At 34.3% G+C, this 25,656-nt stretch overlaps 1 protein-coding gene across 4 annotated transcripts in view; it reads left to right on the forward strand.

Moving 5' to 3' along the window:
* CD36 (CD36 molecule) overlaps positions 1 to 25,656 on the forward strand; it is a 62,802-nt gene that overhangs the window by 33,624 nt on the left and 3,522 nt on the right. For 3 of the 4 annotated variants that reach the window (XM_036327681.1, XM_036327682.1, XM_036327680.1), the window contains exons 4-14: positions 8,213 to 8,373; positions 13,203 to 13,350; positions 13,783 to 13,962; positions 15,495 to 15,586; positions 17,768 to 17,814; positions 20,462 to 20,531; positions 21,638 to 21,825; positions 22,874 to 22,992; positions 23,941 to 24,014; positions 24,580 to 24,634; positions 25,469 to 25,633. In XM_036327681.1, the coding sequence (XP_036183574.1) occupies positions 8,213 to 8,373; positions 13,203 to 13,350; positions 13,783 to 13,962; positions 15,495 to 15,586; positions 17,768 to 17,814; positions 20,462 to 20,531; positions 21,638 to 21,825; positions 22,874 to 22,992; positions 23,941 to 24,014; positions 24,580 to 24,634; positions 25,469 to 25,633 (1,299 nt within the window). Of the gene's footprint in view, positions 1 to 8,212; positions 8,374 to 13,202; positions 13,351 to 13,782; positions 13,963 to 15,494; positions 15,587 to 17,767; positions 17,815 to 20,461; positions 20,532 to 21,637; positions 21,826 to 22,873; positions 22,993 to 23,940; positions 24,071 to 24,579; positions 24,635 to 25,468; positions 25,634 to 25,656 lie in introns of those variants that run through there. The other variant, XR_004970815.1, reaches the window with a different exon arrangement.

Raw genomic sequence — 25,656 nt, forward strand, 5'->3', positions numbered from 1 at the left:
ATAATGTCCCACTGCAGAGCGTTTTAGACCAAGACTATTTTTTCTAATACATAATTGACAATCAGTAGCTGATTATTGATCATCATTTATTTAATTTATTCAGTAATAGTAGTACCTATAGAACCTTTGTTAGGTGGCATGCAAACTACTTGCATCTATTTTAATTGTTCAGTATTTATCTCATGTTCATAATAGCTAACCCTGAGGAAATAAGAATTTTAAGAATTAAAAATTTGCTTTTGTATAGAGACTAAGAAAGAATAAAATAAAACTTATCTCAACAAATGTATGACTTAACTGGGGGAAAGCATATTGTAAACAAAATATAGAGAGACCTATGAGACTCATAAATGAATTTGAAAGTGTATAACATAGAAAAAATAAATGCTATTTAGAAGGAGAGCTCTCAGCATATTCAAAAACTTCAAGAAGAAAGTGAAATTTGATTTGGATTTTGTAGTACCATAGAATTGTAGAAGTTCAAAGGAGGCTGCAATAAAGGCATGAAAGGGCTGATAAATGCTATGGAAAAAGTTGTGAGAGTGCAATGAAATGTTGTAAAGAAGAAATAAGGAAAATAGAGGATGTGCCAAAAATATGGGATTAACAAGAGATGATTAGAAAGACAACAACATGGGGTAAGATTTAGGAAGTTTTGAACATGAGCAGAAGAATAATTAATGATGTTCTAGGCAATAGTCATTGGTGTATGTTTTATGATAGCTGTGCAGTTAGAAGTTGATATCAAATGGCTAGCATTTATTTAGTGTTACTAAGAGCTTCACATATACTCATTTATTTAATGTTTACAAATATCCATGAGAAGGTACTATTATTTTACCCATTTTACAATTACAAGATCTTAAAAAACACTTGCCAACTCACCTAGCCAAAAGGAGGAGGAGGATTCAGTTTCCAAAACTAGCCAATCAATCTCAAGGCGGAAAGTAGATGATACAAGTCTTGTGCTCTAGCTATGGTAGACAGCGTTGGAAAGTAAAAAGACAAAAAAAACCCAACACAGCTAAACAGGGAAAAACTTTTCAAGGAGAATTGATGATGACTCTCTTTTAGAAAGATCTTTGCACAGTCTGTAACAAAAGTCATTGTTCTAGAGTGATAGTCCATAGGAAGAGCTGACGGGACATGAGATGCAGTGGCAGTTTGGACGGAGGGACTAAGTTAGGAGAGAGAGTAGAACAAACTACATATCTAGTCTCGTGACTAAGAGAAATGTGTACCTTAGAAGAATACAGCACAGAGGTTTTATTATCAGTGGTCTGATATGAACACCGGTGCAGATTTCAAATGTCAGAGTTCAGGTGGATTTTATTATGACTACACAGATAAAACTAAACTGGATTTGCTTTCCGGAGAATATGAATGTAGAGAAAAAGGGGCAGAGAGAATACTCTATGACTTGTGCATCATTCAGAGGTAGGAAGACAAAACAGAAAATGGAAAGAAATGATTTTAAATGAAGAAATAAAAACGAAAGGTTGTAATTTGGGGGCAGTTAATAGGAGGCCAACACTCAAGGAAAGAGAATAAAATATTCTCAGGCAGACGAAAATCAAGGAAGTAATGGTTAAAACATGGTCAATATAATTTTGAAAGTATAATTTCAGTAGGATAGGGTAGTAAAGGGGGCATGAAATAAAGAAATAGAGTTTTTTCTCTTCTTGTTTTGAAATGAGGGTGTACTGTGCAATCTTTTACAAGACAAAAGGTATGAATCTAGACTCTAGAAGAAGGAAGAGGTACAAAACTGAAATTTAAGAGAAGAATGAGTTCCCCGAACCTATTAAACGATGGTTTACATCGTATCCCAGTTACATATCCATTAACTAAGACAATATCAGAATCCCTTTAATAGTTAGAGTCTTTGGTACATTTGTTACTGAGCCTGATTTTTGTCTCACGTTTCTATATAATCATGTTGAATTGACAATTTTGGTCACATTAAGATGCTGGAACTTTTTCTTTGTTTAAATAAGACTTCATTTTTTTCCCTTTAGTTTACAAAACTATTTTTTAAACAAGACTGGCATATGTATCTGTTTAGCATATAGAAGAGTCAAATGGCTGAATTATATACAAATTCAGGAGCCGATTGTCTTACCCCTGCCTCAGGAGCACTTAGGATATTGCTGTTATATTAAAAATATGTACAAGACTTTGTACTGGCCACTTTGTGTTTACCATTAAAACTTATTGAAAATGATTTTCTTTATTGAATTGACTAATAGCAAATTGATAAAGTTATTATCGGTACACTAGCATTATTAAAAAAAAGAATTAAAGTATTTAGTTGGAAAATATTAGAAAATCATCTTGTATTGTTGTTATTTATAAAATATAGGGTCGGAATCTCTGATACCATCCAGTTCTAAAAACTGACACCCTGACACTAGCATTTGAAATGGTCTAAACTAGCTCAGAAATTTTCTTTCATATATGAAGTTTACTCTTTATTTCCAAGGGATGTTTTTTAGGGACTTCATGCTTTTTTAATGGATCATAGTGGAAAACTTTCTTACCAATTTTTTATACTGTGATTTCTAATGGATTTGTGTTGAGTCAGCAAGTTTATGTAATCTTGCTAAGTAGATTAAAAGCCAATGGCTCAAGCTGCTACAAATGTGCAAGGCACTTTGGAAAAAGGTCAAAGTTCTGCCACCACTTACAAAAGATAATTTATCACTTCACTTTGTTAATGTTACTTGATAAATGCTTAGTGAATATTGTGTAACATAAGTAATTTTAAATACATTTTAATTTAATTTCCCTAGAATATTAACCATAGAACACCAAGAATGGAATTAAAGTTTTCCTTTTATTTGCCTATAAAAGACAAATGTTCAGTTATATCATCATTTAATTATACCATCCTTTTTTTCCTCCAATTCTTGAAAGAATGATCCTTTTAGTAGCTTAAAATAAATGCTTTCAGAAAAAGTAAATTGAAATAATAATTATCTCTGCTCACTAAAATGACTAGGTTTTTTAATCAATAGACCACATTTTAATAATATATGTTAATTTATATTTATATTAATTTCACATATATGCTTATAGTATTTCTACATATAACAAAATAGGTCATACATTTTCTAGCATTTAAAATTTAAAAATAAATGTCTGAAGTATTAGTTGTTAAATAATGTAGGATTTTTAAAAATTTAGTGACAATATCTGAGTACATAAAATAATTTAGAACAAATTTTAAATTAATATAGCAGTAAAAATGGGTTGAACACTAGAAATATTGCATTTTAACTGCATTAATAAAATCACTTAAAAACAATGTTTCAAGAAATAGCAGGTAAGCATATATAATTTTCTTCCTCCAGCCCAATATAATACGAACATAATTTTCATGCCAAATACTAAATCTCTTATTTTAAGTTACCACATAAACTTTGGGAGCAAATTTCCTGAATTTTAGAAATATTAAGTTCAATCTGTTTCACTGAATTTTATTCTGGATTTTAATTGGTAACTTGATAATCTGAGATTAAGGCCATTTTTTGACTCAGCACACACACACACACATAATGCATATGAAAATGAGAACTGTTTTTGAAATTGGGAAAATTACTTGTAACTGATCCTAACAGAACAAGTTTTGGTAGTGAGTGGGGAGAAAAAATATTATTTTTAGTTGCTGCTTTTTAAAGAAGTTTTTATTTTACTGGAGTGAGTATAAATATAAAAATAATTAAGTAGCAGAAAAATAAGTTTCATGGGATAGTGCATGACTTATTGCCACATGACTTGTTTAGATAATAAATAATATAAATGACACTATTAAAGCAGTCTGGGAATAAATCACATTAGCATTTTCCCTCTATAGAGAGGGTAGGATTTGTATAGTAATAATAGCTAACATGGTTATTGAATGCTTGCTATGTTCTAACTCTTTTTTAAGTGCTCATATTTATAACAAACTATAAAGATAAATATTTAATTAAACTATATTCAACTAATTTTGACTTTCAAAAATATTAATTCATATGGCTTAACCTAATATTATTATTCTCATTTTACGCATCAGAAAACTGAGGTACAAAATAATTCAAACTGCCTGAGTTTAAATGATTAATACAAGACCAAACTGAGGATCAAACTCATAGCATCTTAAATTCATTTTGACCACTTCATTCTATGCTTTGAGGGAAAAAGCCACTGTACTTGGTCAAGGGGGGGGGGGGGGGGGGGATAGGATAAGGGGATCTAACTCACAGATTATAATCTGCTATACCTGATTCTGCCTCTTATTGTTTTACCAGAGGCCTAGTGCACAAAAATTTGTGCACTTGGGAGGGTCCCTCAGCCGGGCCTGTGCCCTCTCGCAGTCTGGGACCCCTCAGGGAATGACCACCTGCTGGCTTAGGCCCACTCCCTGGGGGGTTGGGCCTACGCTGGCAGTCAGACATCCCTCTGGCAGCCCAGAAGCCCTCGGAGGATGTCCACTTGCCAGTGGGTAGCAGGCCTAAGCTGTAGTCGGACATCTTTAGCACTGCTGAGGAGGCAGGAGAGGCTCCCACCTCCACCGCTGTACTGGCAGCCATCAGCCTGGCTTGTGGCTGAGCAGAGCTCCCCCTGTGGGAGCACACTGACCACCATGGGGCAGCTCCTGCATTAAGCGTCTTCCCCCTGGTAGTCAGTGTGTGTCATAGTGACTAGTGATTCCCAGTTGCTCTGCTGTTATGGTCAATTTGCATATTACCCTTTTATCATATAGGATAGAGGCCTGGTGCATGGGGGGGTGGGGTGGCTGGTTTGCCCTGAAGGGTGTCCCAGATCAGGGTGGGGGCCCCGCCTGGCAACCCTGGGTGAGGAGCTGAGGGCCGTTTTCAGACTGGCCACACCCCCTTCAGGGTGGGAGTCCCTGCTGGGGTGCCTGGCCAGCCTGGGTGAGTGGCTGATGGCTGTTCACAGGCTGACCACAGCCCCCTCAGGGTGGGGGTACCCACTGGGGTGCCTGGCCAGCCTGGGTGAGGGGCTGATGGCTGTTTGCAGGTTGGCCAAAGCCACCAGCCACCCAAGCTCCCAGTGGTGGCTGGCTGGAAGCAGGTATCTGGGATTTATTTAGCTTCTATAATTGAAACTCTATTGCCTTTTGTGGAGGCCACAGCCGGCCAGGGCAGGCAGGAAGCTTGGCTTCCTTCTTCGCCTGGGAAACCAAGCCTCCTGCTTGCTCCAGCTCGGTGGCTGCTGGCCACCATCTTGGTTGGGTGAATTTGCATATAGTCGTTCTGATTGGCTGATGGGCATGGCTTGGGCATAGCAAAGGTATGGTCAATTAGCATCTTTGTCTTTTTTTAGTGTAGATAATATTCTTGAGAAATTGATATATTTTCTACAACTGTTCTGTCCATATTAAACACATAAGAAGACATCAAGGTCATTTTAATAATTACATACACTAAAGTTGTCAGTCATGTAGATGAGTACTATTGTCTGCAACAATAATAAAGCGAGCATGTGACTAGAGAGAAGATATTACTATCACAAACATCTGCTTTCAAGTTAATAAAACAGAATAGAAGTTTCAAAGCCAATGGCTTTCAAACCCAGCTGGAGATTGTGCCATAGGAGTCATCAGGTTGGAATCCAGCCATTGCTGGGGCTGGATAGTCTGTATACTTAAAGTCAGAGACAGATACTGGACACATAATAATCAGCTTTATACTTCAAATTTAGCCAAGGATTTGTAAAATAGGCTAGATAGCCCAAATCCAATTTTAAATTCACAAAGGCATAAAATCGTTTGCTCCTTTTAAAAGAACTTGTGACATAGTCAGTCTTGGTGGTAAAAGGGTGTCTATACAATGTTCTAATACATAGAGTAATGTTAGGATCAGAAGAAATGCATTCCTATTTTGATTGCTGCAATATTTTTGTCTCTGAACAAATCATGACAATATGGAAACTATAGAAAATTGTAGTGAAAATACCCAGTTTCTTTATTATCTGCCACTAAATTGTCATATGTCATTGAATCAGACATCTGTTTTCTGTTTTCTCTAGGACCCATTTCTACCTATGAAAAAAACTGGATAGGTTTAGATGACCCTAAATTTAACAATTGGCAAATCAAAGCATTCATTTCAATGTTTGCATTTAAAAGAAAAAAAAAATATCTTCTGATTAATAATTAAGGCAAAGTGGTGTATTGGCCTTTAGAAGAAAGGCATATTAGGTCTTTCAAGATTAAATACATATGCATTAGGGTGAGGGAGATATTCTGTCCTACCAAGGATATCCCATCATATTCCCTTTTCAATTCCATAAGCATTTATTGATTTTCTTTCATTAAGAACTGAACTAAGATAAGTGGCTTGAGAGGTACATGATAAATAATTGATATTGCACTAGTCCTTAAGATTCTTGGGAGTGTGAGAGTAATATGTACAAATATAGGTTCGTGTGTGTTTTCCTCTCATACGTCTCTTGAGATGGGTAAATTAATACAGCACACAGCTTCTATATAGATTTCAGCTTCAGCATCCTCATTATACAGCTTTACATTTAGAAAAATAGCCATGATACATGATCTGCCTGTGATTTTGTCTTAATATGAGGCTTGTTAGTACAGGCATCTAACTTTCTGGGAGAGAATAGAAGTTTTTCAAGGATAATTGGTTGTGAAAGGAGTAGGGCCCACCATCACTTTAGCAGCTCCAGTGTAACCAGTGTAAGTGATTGCAACAGCAGGGATTTTGTAATGGCATTTTCAATTGGTGCCTTGTTCTTCCCCAAGGAATTGCCTTAGTCTTTGCTTTAAGCAATATGTAAAGTTTCCTGAAGATATGAAACTCAGTTTTACTTTTACCAACTAAGTGCAGAGGTGACAGAAAATAGCCTGGTGTAAAAGAGGACTGGTCTAAGGGTCAGGGCCTGGGATTCTCAGTGTGCTTCTACGACGGTATGCCTAGATTATCCGCGGGCCAGCCCCCTGGCTTCTCAGAGCCTCGGTACTAGAAAATGTGGTAATAATGTCCAATGTCCTTCCCTGATTCATCATTCTATGAACTGACGCTTCCAGGTGAAGGAAACAAATAGATCAGATTGTGTTCCTATATTTATGGGCCTCTTTAGGTTCATGTTCTGTGAAACAGTTTTCTTCCTCTTCCTCTAGCACACGGAGGGAAGTTGGAGCTTTCTACCTGGGCATTTTTACAAGGTTCTTCATTGGAAACACTGCCTGCCACAAAATCACCTTTGTTGGCACTAGTTACTACAGCTTCATAGACTTCCGGCCCCAAGAGCAAAAGCCACAGAAGGAAACTGGGAGAGCATCTAAAATTCCCTTCTTTTACAGATAATGAGGTTAGCCCTGAGGGGTTTGGTGGCTTTCCACGCAGTCCCACAGCTCCTAAAGAAAGGGACGGATTTCTAAAATAGGGTTTTCTCATTCTGTCATTGGTATTTTGTTTTTCCACTACAAAGAGTGTCCACAACGTTTCATGGATTTCACGAAAGAATACTAGGACGACTTCCTTATTTAATCCTTTTGTTGAAAACATAGTATCCTAATAATAATGAATTAGACTATTGGAATGTTTGGGTACATGTACTGTTGGGTTGCTGCAGATATACTGAGAGTTAGGGGAAGCCATATTGAGCATGATTTTGAAGTGAGGAGGTCAATTGTATGTTTCTTATTCAGAAGCATTTGTTTTCTTAATTTAATTAACCTTAAGTGATCATCCCCTGAAGTCTCCAGCTTTTGAAGAAAAGCAAATAGTGTCCATGGCCACTAGACTTTTCTCTCAATTTTTCTGTTTTTGCCTCATCAGCCCAACTCACTTATTGCAGGAGAAAAGTTAATGTTCCACATGATAAGAACTTTTTGGAAGAGCTTTCATACAATTTGCTTAATAAATTGTGTTGTTCCTAACTGCTGCAATATTGCCAAAGGGTCACTGTCGAAGGCTTGCCAATGATTGGCCTTAAGATCAGCAGACATGTGTGCAGTATTACACAGAGATTCTTTTTTGTAAAAGGTTAACTAAAGACGTTGCTACGATGATTTGTTGAAACATTTCTGTTGCAAGTGAGTGGCAAGATTGCAAAGGTTCTCATGTATGAAGGTACTTGCGCCTGGTCTTTTCATTGGCTAATTACAGGTGAAAACACCCAGGAGTGCCCTTATTTACTACAAAGAAATAACCCAAGATTGTTTTGTGTGTGTTTTTCATAGGAAGTTGTCCTTGAAGAAGGTACAACTGCTTTTAAAAACTGGGTTACAACAGGCACAGAAGTTTACAGACAGTTTTGGATCTTTGATGTGCAAAATCCAGAGGAAGTGATGGTTAACAGCACAAATGTCAAGGTTAAGCAAGTAGGTCCTTATACATACAGGTGAGTCCCCTCTAGTAAGTGCCACTCTTTCCTTGACCGTATGTATTTCTGAAAAGGCTTCCATATGATAAATGCCATTGATTTGAAAGGGACTTATATTATCTTGTCAATCATATACATTGAAATATTTTGTTTATCCCTGTATAGAATCCTGATCTAAAGACTTACTGATTATAAGAAGTATCTATTTAGGTTTAAATTGACTAGCATCAATTAACTCCTACGTTTAAGGAGTTGCAGGTGTTTTACACTTGTGGAATATATTCTCCACGACTGTGAAATATGTGATCCATAGAAAAAGATATCTATCAGAATTTTAAAAACTAGACGACTTTAACATTTTAAGAGTGAATGTATAGATTACATTAGTGGTTCTCAAAGTATGGTCCCTAGGCTAGCAGCATCAGCATCACACTGGGAACTTGGTAAAAATGCAAATTTTCAGACTCTATCCCAGTATCCCAGACCAAATCAATCAAAGACTCTTGGGTTAGAAATCAGAAATAAGTTTTACAAACCTCTCTGGGTGATGCCAATACACACTCAAATTTAAAAACCACAGTCAACTGATGTTACACAACTGCAGTAGCTACTAAGGTTTTCTATTCAAACTACTAGTAATTCCCAGATCAAATGGGGGTTTCTATTTATTCAGTAGACTCGTTATTACATATTTCCCAGTGCTGAAACTGAAGATGCTATAACTTTATCCTAAATTTCCTAATAATTTAACATGCTTTGGAATGGCATCTTGGACTATTAAAACTAAGAGGGAAATAATAGCCAGAACTTTTCATCTTGTAATTAAACAAAACTGACATCAGGGATGTGATAGGATTTGTTCATGTTCATACAAACCTAGGAACTGGTAACTCCTAGATTTTTGTATGTTTTCCCCTACTTAAGTTATAGACTATGTCTTTTTACCCACTATCAAAGTAAGAAAAAAAAGCAGAGATTGAGCTGTTACAAACACTAACTTTAACCAAGGATTAGGCATATATTTATGAGATCCATATGGAAACATAATTAAATTCTGCTCTATCATTTGATATATAAAGGTGTGATATCTTTTTTCTCAAGGATTACAACTAGTTACATACCATAATCAATTCTTACTACAAATATATATTTTTAACAATTTTTAAATAATTTATAGTTTTAGTATCTTTTTTGTTTTAGATCATCTATAATTGTATATTTTTTCTCTCCACATATTATTATTATATTTCTATAGTAACAACTCACACTCAAAATATGATGAAATAATGATACTTGTGAAGGTAGTGCCTGTTGTAATAGCACATGATGTATAGAAGGCCATGGTGCTTGTTGTGTCCTAGCAATTATTCCATGTCTCCTGTGTCAGTGCATATGTCTGTCACCATTTACAACTCTGTCCAAGAAGACTTGATTTTTGTTGTTACAAAAAAAAAAACAAGCTTACTTTAGAAAGAATATTCATTTTTTTCATGCTCTTATAGTTTTGTGTTATTATCAAAAGCCTATATGAATATCTTGTTTCAAAAAATGTTGCAGATATGATGTGTACCTATGACAATCTAGAAGTCACATGTGACCAAATGAATATTGAAGCATATTGCTTAAAAATCATAATCTGATTAATTGAATGCATGTGAGGAAAAAGAATAGTTATTAGAATTTGAAAATTTATATTTTCTGTTTAAATTTTTGTTTGTGGGGAAGTTATGTTTGTTTTTTACTTTATGGAATATTGAATCTAGTCCTAGCCCTACTCTGATAGGTGACAAGTAATACATATTTTATTCTTAGAGGCTCTAACCTCTAAAGGACAAAAGAGGGTGGGTTAGATACACTCAATTCATTTGAAGAGGCGATGATGGGAGGGTTGGATTTGCAGTTAATGTTTCAATAAATTTCTACTTATATAACAATTGTCAACATAAGAAACATTCAAACCTATGAAGAATTTTTGTGAGATTTTTTTGAGCCTAATTGTTGACAATGACTGGGGAGCAAAATCTCAACGGATTGAGATAAAGCTCCTGAGAATGGCAGCTGTGCATCTTATTTTATACATTACACTCAAAAGAGATGCTGCAAGTGGGTTACATGAAATCCATTGGTGATAGATTAGGGGGGTGGGAGAAAGCACAGTGGGAAACCTCTAGGATTGGATGAAAAGTAAAATGATAGACACATGCATTTTTTGCATAGGTGGGTACAGGCTAGTTAACAGTCAACAATTAACATGATAAAACAGTGAGGATTTCTGGTCTCTGTCCCAGTACTGGTTGTGCCCTGTGAGGTCTGGGAAAGGGGAGTTACCCTGACATTCCAAAGGAATGTTCTCAGATGCAAAAGACAATAGACGGGCTTAGTTAAGGTAAATACCGACCTTTGTCAGGGAAGATACCAGCCTAGGACATGACTGCCCACCATAAACTGCTTTTAGCTAAAGAGGGTTTAATTTCAGAGCCATCCTTTGTGGTTACTCTAGCTCTCTGAGTGTATAAGGATGCCATGCAAGCCTTCATTGAGCCAGTCAGATTAGCATGTGGCTGCTTTTCATCCACACAATGTTAAAGAGATTTTTGATCAGGTTGGGGTCATCCTGTCTCACAAATGTCATCGTAATTGAGTCATTAGTGTCTGCTGGCATGCCTTAAGTCATGGGAAACCACCTTTCAGAAAAAAGTTAATAGCTTGAGAATCTTACATCTGTTGAGGTGAAGCTACTGCCCCATAAATTATGCTCTGAATCCAGGTGAAATTGGCAGTGTAGGAAGGTATTCTGTCTCAAACAGAACCACAGGCTTATTTGGCTGATGGCTGCTTGAATGACTTCGATGAAATTTTTATTGGTGAGGTATGACATGGTGCAAAGCTTAAAATTTCCAGGACTGAGATCTTAATGGCACTTATTCCGACATTCACCATCTCTATTGCTCTATGAATATTTAGTAAATCCTTCAGAATATTCTCAAATCTCAAACATATATAATGTTTGAGTTACTTTGTTTTTTGCAGGAATACAAAGAAAGCAGTCTTGGGAAAAATATAAGGCAGATTACTCCCTTTGACATTCTTAACCAAAACTTTCCAAAATCTGCCTACATTCTAATTTTTAAACCAAAAAATTGAGTGATTATGTTTTTTTTAAAAAAGCACATTCTATTAGCAGGCCACAGTTTAAAGGATTTTTCTCAGTGAGTGCCATCTACTGGTATAATGTTGTAAGTACAATTTAAATAAGCTAGAATTTAGGTCACAATTTTATACCTATTATTTCAACTTTAAATGTTAATAACATGTAATATAATTTTAAATTTACATCTATATAAGAGAAAATAGTAAATTACTAGTAATATACTGTCCTGGGTGCTGATTTATATTTTTATGTTCTTTGTATGTATTTAGTACCTCCATAAGAATAAATAATAAAGCTTTGATTAAATGATATTAAAAATAAAATCTTTTTCTAGATGATTGGGAGTTCTCTTTTGAAATAATGTGAGCCATTAATTAATTTGTTCATTCAAAAATATTTATGGAGAACTCACCATGCACCAGGCACTGAGCTGGAGGGACAAAACACTCATAATCCATACCCTACAGAAATTTACATTTTTTTATACCTGAGTGAAAAGTATTGGTTTTTACATTTCAATTACATGTTTTTATCAGTCTTTACCTTAGTTAACTATTCACCTTACATCATAAACATTAACTATATTATAGTGCAACAAATGGTGTGTCCATTATTTCATCTCAGTGAATATCTTGTATTTGCCAAGATTTTTTTCTCCACAGTAATCACCCTTCAATACATTCCTAAAATGTAGTTGGTAACATGAAACTAGAGATGTTAGAGCCAATGAACACTGATTTAATACTAGTCAGGATTCAATATATGGGAAAGGGAGGGAAATTAGTCTGGAGTAAATTATATTCCATTAGTTATCTTTATTCTCATTAAAGTACTGAAAAATATGGAACAGCCAGCGCTGGGTAGATTATATATTTTGAGCATTCTTTCTAAGACAATGTGTTCTTAATATTCCCCTGATTAAGCCTTTCTCCTGTCCCCTCCTAACCCTAGGATAAAGGCTAAACATTTGAGTGTGAGATACAAGCCTTTATGTTTGAGATCTTGCTTATTTCCTACCACTCTCCTTACTCTCTCACTTTATAATCCAACCAAATTCTACCATTGGCATTTCTAAAAATACACCAGGTTCTTCTTACCTTATATGTGCCACTTTCAAACCTGTTTTCCCCAACTAAACCTCTTGTTGTAATTCAGACCACTTACAGTATGTGGAATTGCTACAAAATGTGTCTTGACCCTTATCCCCACCATGACCATCCCAAGTCTGGATTTGTATCTGTTCTGTTTTAACCATGAAGTCTGTAAACTCCTGAAATAACACATATTATTATGTGTAAATTTAAGACCCCTTTCTCTAATTTGCTAGAGAACCAGCATGGGCTAATGCCAATGGTTTAGTGCAGTGGTTGGCAAACAGTGGCTCGCGAGCCACATGCGGCTCTTTGGCCCCTTCAGTGTGGCTCTTCCACAAAATACTGACTTCTGTGCATGGGCCACGAAGTTTCAATCGCACTGTACGTGTGTGCCTGCACGTGGTATTTTGTGGAAGAGCCACACTCAAGGGGCCAAAGAGCCGCATGTGGCTCGTGAGCCGCAGTTTGCCGACCACTGGTTTAGCGTAAGTTCTGATGTATTCTATATATTCAAAAATATTTGTTGTATGAATGAATGACATTTGAGGCCTAACGTTCACGTGAAACAATAATTTTGAATTTTGTTTACTTTTGTATTTCAGAGTTCGTTATCTCTCCAAGGAAAACATAACCCATGACCCTCTGAGCAACACAGTCTCTTTTGTACAGCCCAATGGTGCCATCTTTGAACCTTCCCTGTCAGTTGGATCAGAGAATGACACTTTCACTGTGCTCAATCTGGCTGTCGCTGTGAGTAGGCAAACAAAATGATTTGTTTTGAAATGCTCTAGAGCCCACTATAATTAATCTCAATATTAGAACTCTCACTAGATAGTATTTGTTCTGCTCCTATGTCCTTCTTTGAATAGAGTTTTGGTCATTAGGAAAGATGAAAAAAAATCAACTGAATTGGAAGACCACTTCAAGTGTATCCTTGGGAAAAAATAGGACTTAATTTTGAAAGACTTCTTCTTGTAACTGAAACTGAGGCACTCAAATGTGCTTATCTAGGGATTAGAAAAATTATACTTTTAGCTCTGGCAAGATTTGGCAGTAATTTTAGAAAAATAGTTTTTTAAATTTTTTATTAAAATTAATTCTCATATTTAATCCATTTATTTGTTAAATATTTAATACTATAAATGGTGTCTTTACAGGTTTTTTTTTGTTGTTTTTTTGTAGGCTGCAGCCCATCTCTATCCAAATCCATTTGTTCAAGTGGTACTCAACTCACTTATCAAAAAGTCAAAGTCATCTCTGTTTCAAAGGAGAAGTGTGAGAGAACTATTGTGGGGCTATACGGATCCGTTCTTGACTTTGGTGCCATACCCAATTCCTAGAACAGTTGGTGTGTTTTATCCCGTGAGTACCAAATATAAATGTTGATATTGTTTTACTTTCATTGGATAAATAAAATGGCATTGGAAATCTATAATTTTATAATTTAGTGTGTTAGCCCTATTTAGTATCTGGGAATATATATTCTAATTTTTAAAAATCATTTTTCTCACATGCTGCAGCTTTTCAAGTTTATAAAATTTACTTATATAAATTTAACAATTAAATTTTTAATTAAGAAGATGATATTTAATCAGGATTTCTTTATTTGATAAATAAACAATTTGTCTAAAATTCAGTTATGCTGGTAAGGTTTTGAACACTATTTTTAGTTTTGACTTCTGAAAAAATCAAGTTTAGTGCCAACATTTTAATTGTGTTAAATGTATTAGTTCTATCATTCCTCCTTCTCTAGACCTCTTACACATTGTTTTAATGTAAATTTAAAGCCTAAATTTACACACACAACACTGATAAATTAGCAATGTCCTATCTTATGGAGTTTGTTAATAATAATTCCTACTGGTCTATAAACAAAATGACAATTTGAAGATTAAGGAAAATGTGAACTTAGTGATAGACTTAGCTATAGCTCAATGTTTTGAATTATAAATAAGACAAGCTAACCCTCGAATTGGAATTTTGACAATGATTTGACACTCTATGTGCTATTAGTTATATTCTCCAGTTCATTGTTGTTATTTTACTTTTAGAAAGTTTTCATGATTGCAACATTATCAATTAAGTATCAATGTAGAGAGCCTAAGGGATCAGAGATTCAGTTATTTATTTTTTTTAATCTTTATTGTTGAAAGTATGACATATGTCCTCTTTTCCTCCATTGACCAATTGTTATTACTATTATTTTCATATATTTTCATTGATTTCAGAGAGGCAGGGAGAGGGAAAGAGAGATAGAAACATCAATGATGAGAGAGAATCATTGATTGGCTGCCTCTTGCATGACTCACACAGGACCAAATCTGCAACCTGGGCATGTGCCCTGATTGTGAATTGAACTGTGACCTCTTGGTTCATAGGTCAACTCTCAACCACTGAGAGATGCTGGCAAGGTCCAGTTATTATTTTTTAACTCAAATACTTGGGTAATTTTGTTTTTAATTTTGTATACCTAGTTTTTGGTAACCACTTATTAAAGATCATAATATTTAGAATACCTCTAGAAATCTGTCATTGTTCTCATAGATTTTGTTCAATATCTCCTCACCTCAATATAAAAGGAATAGTAATCCAAACTGTTTTACTGGCTTAATTACGAAAAAGAACACTAGAGTCTGGGTTATATCAACTTTTGATATGTTTTCTTCCTTTGTCTCAGCATCTAGCACTTACCTCTTGGAACCTTTTATATTCTATCTTTTTAACATGTTAAAGAACAAGTTTAAAACTTCAATGCCTATATATTTTAAACCATATAAAATAATTATGTATAACCAGTCTTTGAGAAATGCAAACACGAGTTAATTACATGTTTTATAACTTGGAGAGTATGTATTGTTCTAGAAATAATTTTTTCTTGATACGTGTATTTTCAGTACAACGATACTGCAGATGGTGTTTATGAAGTTTTCAATGGAAAAGACAATGTAAACAAAGTTGCCATAATTGACACTTACAAAGGTAAAAGGTAAGTATCCAGGTAAAGTGTGTGTGTGTGTGTGTGTGTGTGTGTGTGTGTGTGTGTGTGTGTGTGTGTGTTTTACAAGGGTACTCTAAAGCAGATGTTGCATAGACACCCACCTCTGCAACAGCCCTGCCTCTATCTCAGCTCTGAGAATTCCTGTTCTACAAGGCATTAGCCCTTTATGTATGAAAGCTGGTTGTACTAGTGCCTTGCTGCTGAAAATCAGCCCCAGGTTCTCTTACATGAAGAAATCCAAAGGGACTGTTTTCATTTCTGCTGTGTAACCAGCATTACAGTGCCCCATGCAATTAGATAACCACAAAATGAAAAGAGAGAAAATCACTGCATCAACTGATCATCTAGGAGACATAAAAATATCTTTTACTGGCTTTTTAAACTTGTTTGTGGAGTATATCAAACAAAAATATTCATTCCATTGACATGACCTAATGTGCCTATAAAGATAAAAGCTTAATGAATCCATGCTAACACTTCCATGACTTTCCCCTTCAAAAACTTCTTGAAATAATTTCTACATATGATAGCTTAGCTTTTTAAAAATTCTTATCAATGAGAATACAAAATATTTTATATTTTAAGTAGTTCGTTATGTTTTAAGTAGTTTTAAAATTTGCATATTAAACTTGGAAATAAAGAGCATGTTTCCTTTGAAGTAGTAATAGAATGTGGTATGTTCATATCGCCAGCCATGATTTTCTTTCTTTTCCTAGATCCTGCCTATTCAACTGAAATATAGGAAATTTATCATATGAGTAAAATAAGAAGAACCCTAATACATTTCAGGGCAGAAAACCTTTTCTTCTCCTCGATGTTAATAAATATGCTTTAGGCCACTTGTTTTCTGAAAAGATCAAAGTATTCAAAATAGAAAGAGGCCTGGCCAGGTGGCTTCTTTGGTTGGGGCGTCCTCCTGTACACCAAGAGGTGGTGGGTTCGATTCCTTGTCAGGACACGCACCCAGGTTAGGCTTCCATCCCTGGTCAAGGAACATGCAGGAGGCAGCAGATCAATGTTTCTCTTCTCTCTCTCTCTCTCTCTCTCTCTCCCTCTCCCTCTCTCAAAAATATTGAAAGAGATAAAATGTTTTTATTAATATAACTAACAATTTCCTCACACCTGAGTCCCAATGGAAGAATTGACAATAGTTGAGTTTTCACTACTGTGGTACTTTTTCTTCTACAGAGTCCATATTTACATGTTTTTATAGAGAAGTTTAATGGAGGAAAACAAACACTTCTAAATGCTCATTTACGGGGAAATCACATCATTGTTTATATATCGAAGAACGTGAACATTTCCTCCATCTCAATATTACAGAGAGATTTTGAAGAGAGTTGCTAAGGGCTCCTAGTTAGAGTAATAATTTCAAGATTATAATAAGGTTAATGTAACTGATCATAGCAACACTGAGCATGATGAACAGCTTATTCTGTTTTTAAGAAGAAGCATCAACCTGCATTGATATCTCACTGGATGACATATTAAGAATAAGAAAAAAGTTTTTCTATCACCAAAAAGTGGCTGAGGATACAGAGAAACTATTACTATGTTTTTTTTATTGTATATATATCTTATCTAGACAGGGGAGCATAAATTAATAAACTCTGTCCTACTTTAATGCCAGATCATGCAAGAACTAAAAGGGGGATTATAAATTGGTTAACTGCATGTTTCCAATCTCTATTAATCAAACATCTGCTTCTCTTTCTTTCCTCCTCCCCATTACCCTCTCCTCTCATACTGAGCTCACATCAGTTGCCCACTGAATATTTTTTCTTCTATTCATTCTAAGTACTCAACATACCACCAAATAATTTATTTCTCCCATTGGAAAAAAAATATCTCCTAAGCAGAGATCTAAATTTCTGGTCAACGTTTCTCAATTTCCTTTTTTCAGACTGGTGTCTATTCCAAATTGTTTCTATGTAAACAGTTTTATTTTGTAATCTGGCTACTTAATGGTATCAGGCACTTAATTTATTTCAACAAGATGAAAGCTTCAAAGAAAATATGGACTGAAGGAGTTACAACATTTCTTGAATTTAGCATTTGTCACGTCTAATCTTTATTTTAGCAATATTGCATCATAATAGACAAAGTAACATAAGAAAGGTGCTCTTGAAATGAGAATGTTTGTTCATTTTCTTTCTTTTTTTTCCTAAGGACTCTCGGCTATTGGCCAAGTTATTGTGACATGATCAATGGTACAGGTAAGGGCATTTTTCTTGGCAGTGATCACAATGAACCCACCTGCCTCTCTCCCACAAATCCACCATTATGCCAAGAGGATTCTGTAGGGGAGAGTATATGTTTACCTGTCTTTGTACCCCAGACCATAACGTCAGAGTCTCTACTCTTTAACAGGTTCAGTAAATATCTGCTTAATGTGATAGGATTTCTGAAGACTAAGCATCAAGGATTGGCCTTTATTGAGTTACTAGGGAAATGTTTGCTTTGTAAAAGCTTTACTTAATGAACTGCCTTCCTGACAATAGAAGTCATGGATTAAAAAACTTAGAAAAGGAGCTACTATTCACATCCTTTGTAAATACTGTACAGATAATAATTTAAAATTGAAAAAAAATAAAAAATATCAAGGTAACTACAAAAGGTGAATCATGGTTCCAAGGAAGGTTTCAAGCTGAGGTAGGATCGATAGAGTTGCAAGACAGAGCTGTCTATTTGAATAAGGTGGTCAGAATGAGAGAGAAAATAGCAACAAAAACAAGGTTAGGTGTCTACTAACCATGAAAAATGTATGCAAAGATGAACATTCTGAATAAGATTTGGGAAAAACACAGGACTATGAACTTATAGTATGGTTAGAACTGGCTGATTGTACTCCTTGAAGAAAAACGAAAGTACACATATGCCCATTAATTTAAGAATTAAGATTTTAAAGAGCAAGAGGAATCAAACATCATGAATAATTAAAACAGAGGTGAGCTTTCAACACCTAAGAAGTAGAGGCAGGCCGAAACCGGTTTGGCTCAGTGGATAGAGCGTCGGCCTGCGGACTGAAGGGTCCCAGGTTCGATTCCGGTCAAGGGCATGTACCTGGGTTGCGGGCATATCCCCAGTAGGAGATGTGCGGGAGGCGGCTGATCGATGTTTCTCTCTCATCGATGTTTCTAACTCTCTATCTCTCTCCCTTCCTCTCTGTAAAAAATCAATAAAATATATTTAAAAAAAAAAAAAAAAGAAGAAGAAGTAGAGGCAGGAGACTGATGTTTGCAAAGTTGGTGAGGCAATACCCTGCAGGAAAACGGTATAATAAAGACGAAGAACTTTAGATACAAAATTATGCAAAAAAATAGGTAATAAAGAGGAATACCAAAGTGTTGTTGACTTTGGCATTTTTTATTTAATTTTGTTATCACTCCCTTATAGAAAAACAGAACAAACATGGGTTTTATTGGTGATGCTTTGAGCCATGAGGGTGGATGAAAGGAAGAAAGAAAAATAAATAAATTCCTTTCTAAGTAAAGTGTTTCTGCAAATCAATTGTAAAGTGTCTCAATACCACTAGCTCTAGTAATTGCATAAGCATAATTCTTCAGTCCTTAGGTGCAGAGTGAAAGGCACTGTGCTGTTCCTAAGTACTGATGGGTTCTTTATGAGTCTAGAAAAAAAAAAGTATTAAACATTTCTGTCCAAAGCTAAGAAGTAGAGAAGCTTTAAAAGAGGAGCCAGGATATTTAATAATGACAATAGTATAAATATATGAGAAACTGGTATGAAATTACAAGATCTAAGAGGGAAAAAAAACCAAACAGGAGCAGAGGTAGGTTGGACAGGGTCGGGGACTCTGCTATGATCCCTGTAAGACAGATTTTTTGGTCACGAAACAGAAAAAGTTGCAATGTGTTTTCATCACAACTTAAAAAGGCTTCCTCTGCCTTCTTCAGGAAGTTGGAAGAGATGTACAATGAAAGTATTAATGTACATTTGAATGATTTTTTTTAATACCCTGCTAATATCAGCTATCTAGTTGTTGGTATGATTATGATGTAAGCTTCAGTGATGTTTCAGATAATGATTTTTAAATCTTTTCAATGTTCTTTTTCATTAATGGTTAAGACTTGGTAAGACAGTTGTAGGCAATGCCCATTCAGTTACCTATTTGGGGAGTTTAAGCCAATCTGTAATATTCAGTTCCTTAATGGCAGGATCAAGTTCATTGTGATCTTCTGTTACATTGTACTTATCACAAGAGTATAAGTGAAAGGTAATAAGATTACAAGGTTGGAGACTTACCAGAGAAATAACCTAGAATTCATAATTGAAGGATGGGTCTTATCATTATAGATAAAAACATTCCGTGGTGGCTCAGTTTGGTGATATTCTTTTAAGGAGCAAATGGAGGAGTTAGCTCATTATTTCTTCATATATCCAGAGTGTGCCATGGATCATGACCACAGCAGAAATTCAATAAATTCAAAAAATGCTCTTTTTAGTTTGATGGATATGTTTTCAAACCATTTGCAAGAAATTCTTAGTGAGAGGACTTTAAAAAATGATTTCAATAATATTAGTCAGCCATTAGAGCAGATGAATGAATCACTATCAGAGGTACAATGCAAACTGAAAAGGAATGCTAAATCAATTTCATGCTTAAAAAAAAAAAAAAGTGCCACTCTACTACATGTTTAAATGACAATATTTTGGGTATATTGGGTTAAATAAAACATACCTGTTTTGTCTTACTTTTAAAATTGTGGCTACTAGAGAATTTTAAAGCTACAGATAACAATTGACTTTACTCTTTCTATTGACCATGCTGGAATAGAGATTTCTACATTCTTCCAGGACACACGTGACATCTAATCACTTGACACTGGCTTAATTTTTAAACAGATGCAGCCACATTTCCTCCTTTTGTTGAGAAGACCCGGGTACTGCAATTCTTCTCCTCTGACATTTGCAGGTAAGACAAAGACACATACATTTCTGTGAGTCAGAAAATTTTCCCATGTAACAAAACACAGGCCAAGAAGCTCATACTTAATGTTATTTGAGAGAAATAAAATACATGTAGTGAAACTTTTCTTCATTTATTAAGAATAAATATGACAGTCATAATATGTTTATTAATGCTTTAAAAAAAGTAAAGGATGTAGAAAGATATTTTACATAATATAAATCATTTTCTCTTCTTGTTATGTCTAAGCAAGAACTCTTTCTTTCTTTTACTAAACTTTCATTATATTTAATAGTAGTCAAGTCTATCCTTCTATGCCCAATTTTTCTAAGATGTCCAGAGAAGATGATGTCACTGTCACAGAACTATGTTAATTAATGTGTTCTACCTCCCCTACAGCATCTTTTCCAATTGATGGGGCCTAGTAGATACCACAGGCATTAGAACCCACACCAATATGCTTAAATCCTAACCCTGTTCCCAAAGGCTGTGTGGTTGTGAGCAAGTATTTAATATCTCTGAATCTTTTCCTTATCTGTAAAGTTGGAGAGCAGTGTTTCTTCTTAGAGAGTTATCTGGGGATTGGAAGAAACATTTACTGAGCCCCAGCACATTACCAAGATTATGGTGGACACTTGGTAAATGATGGAGGTATAGAATACAGCATATTAAGCTCACACGCACACACTTACAAGGAAGTGGTCTTTCTCTTCATGACTGTTTTGAAAGACAGGTATTTTATTTTTATTTTATTGAGGTGGGCACACACAAAAAAGTATTTGAGGCAGCCATATAAATAGTTAATCTATGAAGGAAATAAACTGGAAAAAATGTCTTTAGTATCAATACACCATGGCACTTCACAAGCAAAAATTATTCTTAGAAGGTTTTGAAAATACAGGTAAGGATAGCTCATACTCAGGTATTGAGTTCTGATATGCCTTAAAATTTTATAAGGATTTGTTTTCCCTAAAAATTAAGCAAGAATTCTGATAAGAGTATATTAGATTTTCCAAGTTAGAGTAAGAATATAAATCTAAAACTAAGAAAAAATGAATCTCTGAAATATAGTTCAGATCCCTGGAGTGAAGCTTTCTTTTCTCTGTGTTTAGGTCCATCTATGCTGTGTTTGGAGCCGAACTTGATCTGAAAGGAATTTCTGTGTTTAGATTTATTCTTCCACCCAAGGCCTTTGCATCTCCAATTCAAAATCCAGAAAACCATTGTTTCTGCACAGACCCAGAGATCTCAAATAATTGTACATTTTATGGTTTGCTAGACATTAGCAAGTGCAAAGAAGGTGAGTAAATGTTCTCAGTATTCCAGTTCATGTTGTAATTTTCAGTGTTCTTTAAAATGTAACCTTTACCCAGGATCCCTTTGACAAAAAAATTTAAGTGAGAAAGCAATAAGGACAGAAAGTAAGGGTGATGGTAGGAAATTTTTCTGTGTTTTTTTGTATTGTGTTCAAAGTCCTAATTGTGTTTCAGTGCTGCACAGGTTAGTTATTAGTCAATGAAATCATACTAGTATTTCTCTGTGTTACTTAAGGAAAATGTCTAGGCCCTTTTCCATTTTATTATTATTATTATTATTATTATTATTATTATTATGCTGCTCATTGTCATTTTGAGTTGTATAGGTTCCTTGTATATTTTGGATTTTGGCATATTAACTACTTATTGGATATCTAGTCTGCAAATATTTTCTCCCATTCCACTTAGCCTTATTATTATTATGGTTGTTATTGTTGTTGTTTCTTTTGCCATATAGAATCCTTGTGCTCCTTCTACATTTAGGGTAAAAGGAAAATAATTCCCAGAATACTATGAGTATTTCAACGTATGTATCTGCCATTTTTTCTTTCTTTGAAAATGGTAAATAAAAATAAGTATATTTTCAGTGTGTCTCTGAAACAAAGGCTGACTTACACACAATTTGTGTTCTGTCTTGGTTTGCTCACTTTCTTCGTATTGGAGTGGTGAGAATAAAGAAAGAAAAAAGCCTCTTAATCAATTCTCAGTTCATAGATATATTACTACCTAAAGCAAAAACGTATGTGATCAAAACTGTGTTCAGCAGCTAAACCTTACATATTAAAAATTAATGCTTAAGGCATAAACAACAGAATCAACTGACTGGCTAGTAAAATAATGGAGAATTTTGTTATTTTGTTTGTACAGTAGCAATCAGATGTTATAATTCTCCCTCACCCTCATCCCCCCAAATTAGTGTTCAAACCCAGCTATGCATTTTTTTAAATTTTTAAAAATTTATTTTCAAAAAATCTTTTTTTAGTGTTATGTGAAATATTTATCCCCAATTATCTTCCTAAATCTTGTTTTCAGGAAAACCTGTGATCATTTCACTTCCTCATTTCCTTCATGCCTCTCCTGAAATTAGAGAAACTATTGAAGGCTTAAATCCAGATGAAGAAGAACACAGCACATACTTAGATGTTGAACCTGTAAGCAAATATACTATTGATCTGCCTTGTTTAATATTGTGGTTTTTTAATTAACTTAAAGAAAAAAATAAACTCTATCCTTGTCAATTACATTTATTGATCATATTTATTGATAAATTACTTTTATTTCAATGAAAATTACATTGATTTTTTTCTATTACTTTATGAAATATCAAGGTAACAATTTTAGTTTTTAAGAATATTGAACTTGTTAAGCATTTTTAATGGATCATGGGTCAGGAATACTAGTGATGGGGATGATTCTAATCATTGCTTATATGAAGAAACCCTTTATATTATATTATGAGGAATAAAAGGAGATTTTATAGGTATATGTGAATTGGGGGCTAGATCTATTATATTTAGTGTCACGAAAAATTTACAAAAATCTTATAAGCACAACAGTTTTAATTATTTTACTGTTCTACTTTTCAAAAATTTAATGGAATGCCAGAATTTTAGTAGCAATTTTTATTTTATTTCAATAATGATAGTAGTATGATTAAACTGAAGATATATGAATTATGACTGAATATATATTTGACCTTGCATAGTTTAGGAACTATATAAACTGTATATGTTTTTATGTTTTAGTACTGTTATATCATTGTTGATTCCCCAAAACCATTTCTGGTAAACATCATAAACCTAGCTAAAACATTAGACATTAGAGTAGGCAAAGAAATTATATGTGTGTGTACATGTATATGCATGTGTGCTTGCATGTATATGCATGCACATACATATATGCATATTCACATAATGCAACTATGGATAGTTATGTAGGAAATATTTAACATGTCCAATTACTTATTTAATAAATACACAAGTTTCAAGTAGAACAGATTTACCTTAAGTTCTATATAACATTACAAATTAATGTTGGCTATTATAAAAGAATGTTTTCCAAAGAAGTTAAAAATAATTTTAATTTGTTCCTTTTTTTAGATAACTGGATTCACTTTACGATTTGCAAAACGGCTGCAAGTCAACATATTGGTCAAGCAATCAAAAAAAATTGAGTGAGTCTCTTGACCAAGGTTATCTTTACATGCTTTTAGTATTTTCTTGTAATAATGTGAGTAAATCTATGAAAGTAAGTGAAAATAATATAAAACTTCAACTTCTCTTTGGCTTGACTATATTATATAATAATTATTAAATGCTTATAACTTTCATTTGTAATTTAGAAGTACATCTGTTCACTGAAGTGAATTTATATATAGTTTGGAATGTTTTAAAGTATTAGGTGGCATCTCACATTTTGCTTACTCTCCAAATATTTCTATGATAATAATTTCCAAAACTCATATTTTACTTTCCTGAGTAGAATTTGTTTAAAGGAAAAATCTGTGTTTAGAAAGAGTCAATCAATTATAAATCTGTTATGAAGGCTTTTAGAATAGAAGATACCTGAGAAACAACCATATGAAAACCTAAATGATTCATTACAGGGAACAAAAATCAAGGAACTTAACCAAGTTGCAAGAGTAACTAATTTCTGAATATTTATTGACACTGGTAATTACTAAAACTTCTGTCCTATATGTGTAATACATTTTCATAATTTTTAAATGTATATTACAGGGTTTTAAAGCGTCTGACTAGGAACTACATTGTGCCTATTCTTTGGCTTAATGAGGTTAGTATTTTTATCTATTAGTATGAAAAGCAATAAACTTCTTTGTATATAAAAATACTTTTGACATTTTAAAATTGAATATACCTTTAATGTATATTGGAAGTTGTATGTGTTTTCATTGTTCATATAGATGAGTTTACATAATATTAATTATAGCTATTTGAGAGAACCAAACAGAAATATCAAGTTTGTTTAATTTTCTGTGCCCTTTTTGTCATTTTAGATTATTTTCAAAATGCATCTGTTAAACATTTTTTCTTGTCATATGTTTGTGTTAGAGAGAGTCATTCACATATCTAACTTCAAATAATTCAAGGCTCACTGAATATTATAGTTAACAAAAGCCAACCAAGCTTACAAAAGCCAGGTTAAAGCAGTTGTAGATAGTCTATCCTATTGCCTGACAAGATATTTTTTGTGTAAACCATGGAATTATGGAATTGATTAGCCACAGAATTAGGAAATGCATCAAGTCTTTATAGGGAATTAAATAGTTGACCCTTGCCATTTTCCTATGTCACTAGGAAAAACACTTTGGAAAATTGTGAACGATTTTGGTAAGACAGTTTTAAAGATCAACGGAGCTAGCATGTTGAAGAGTGCCAGATAACATGTTTAAAGAGAAGTGGGTTATATTTCACTCTGTATTCTACCTTGGCATGTATTGCCTCCTTGAACATGCAAAGGGAATTTCATTGGCTTGTCTTACAGATACAGATGACTAATACTTATATAGATGTTGGGGGGGGGGGGGAGTGATACATAAGTGGAGGGTTTTAAGTATTTTGCTATAATGATCTACGCAAATAATGCTAATTATTAACTTGATTACAGACTGGTACCATTGGCGATGAGAAGGCAGAAATGTTTAAAAACCAAGTGACTGGAAAAATAAAGCTCCTTGGCGTCGTAGAAATGACCTTACTCGGTGTTGGTGTGGTGCTATTTGTTGCATTTATGATCTCATATTGTGCATGCAGATCAATGAGAACAAAATAAGTAAGTATATACAAAAATATAAA

Source organism: Myotis myotis, unplaced genomic scaffold (assembly GCF_014108235.1).
Source record: "Myotis myotis isolate mMyoMyo1 unplaced genomic scaffold, mMyoMyo1.p scaffold_m19_p_11, whole genome shotgun sequence".
NCBI classification, from domain to species: Eukaryota; Metazoa; Chordata; class Mammalia; order Chiroptera; family Vespertilionidae; genus Myotis; species Myotis myotis.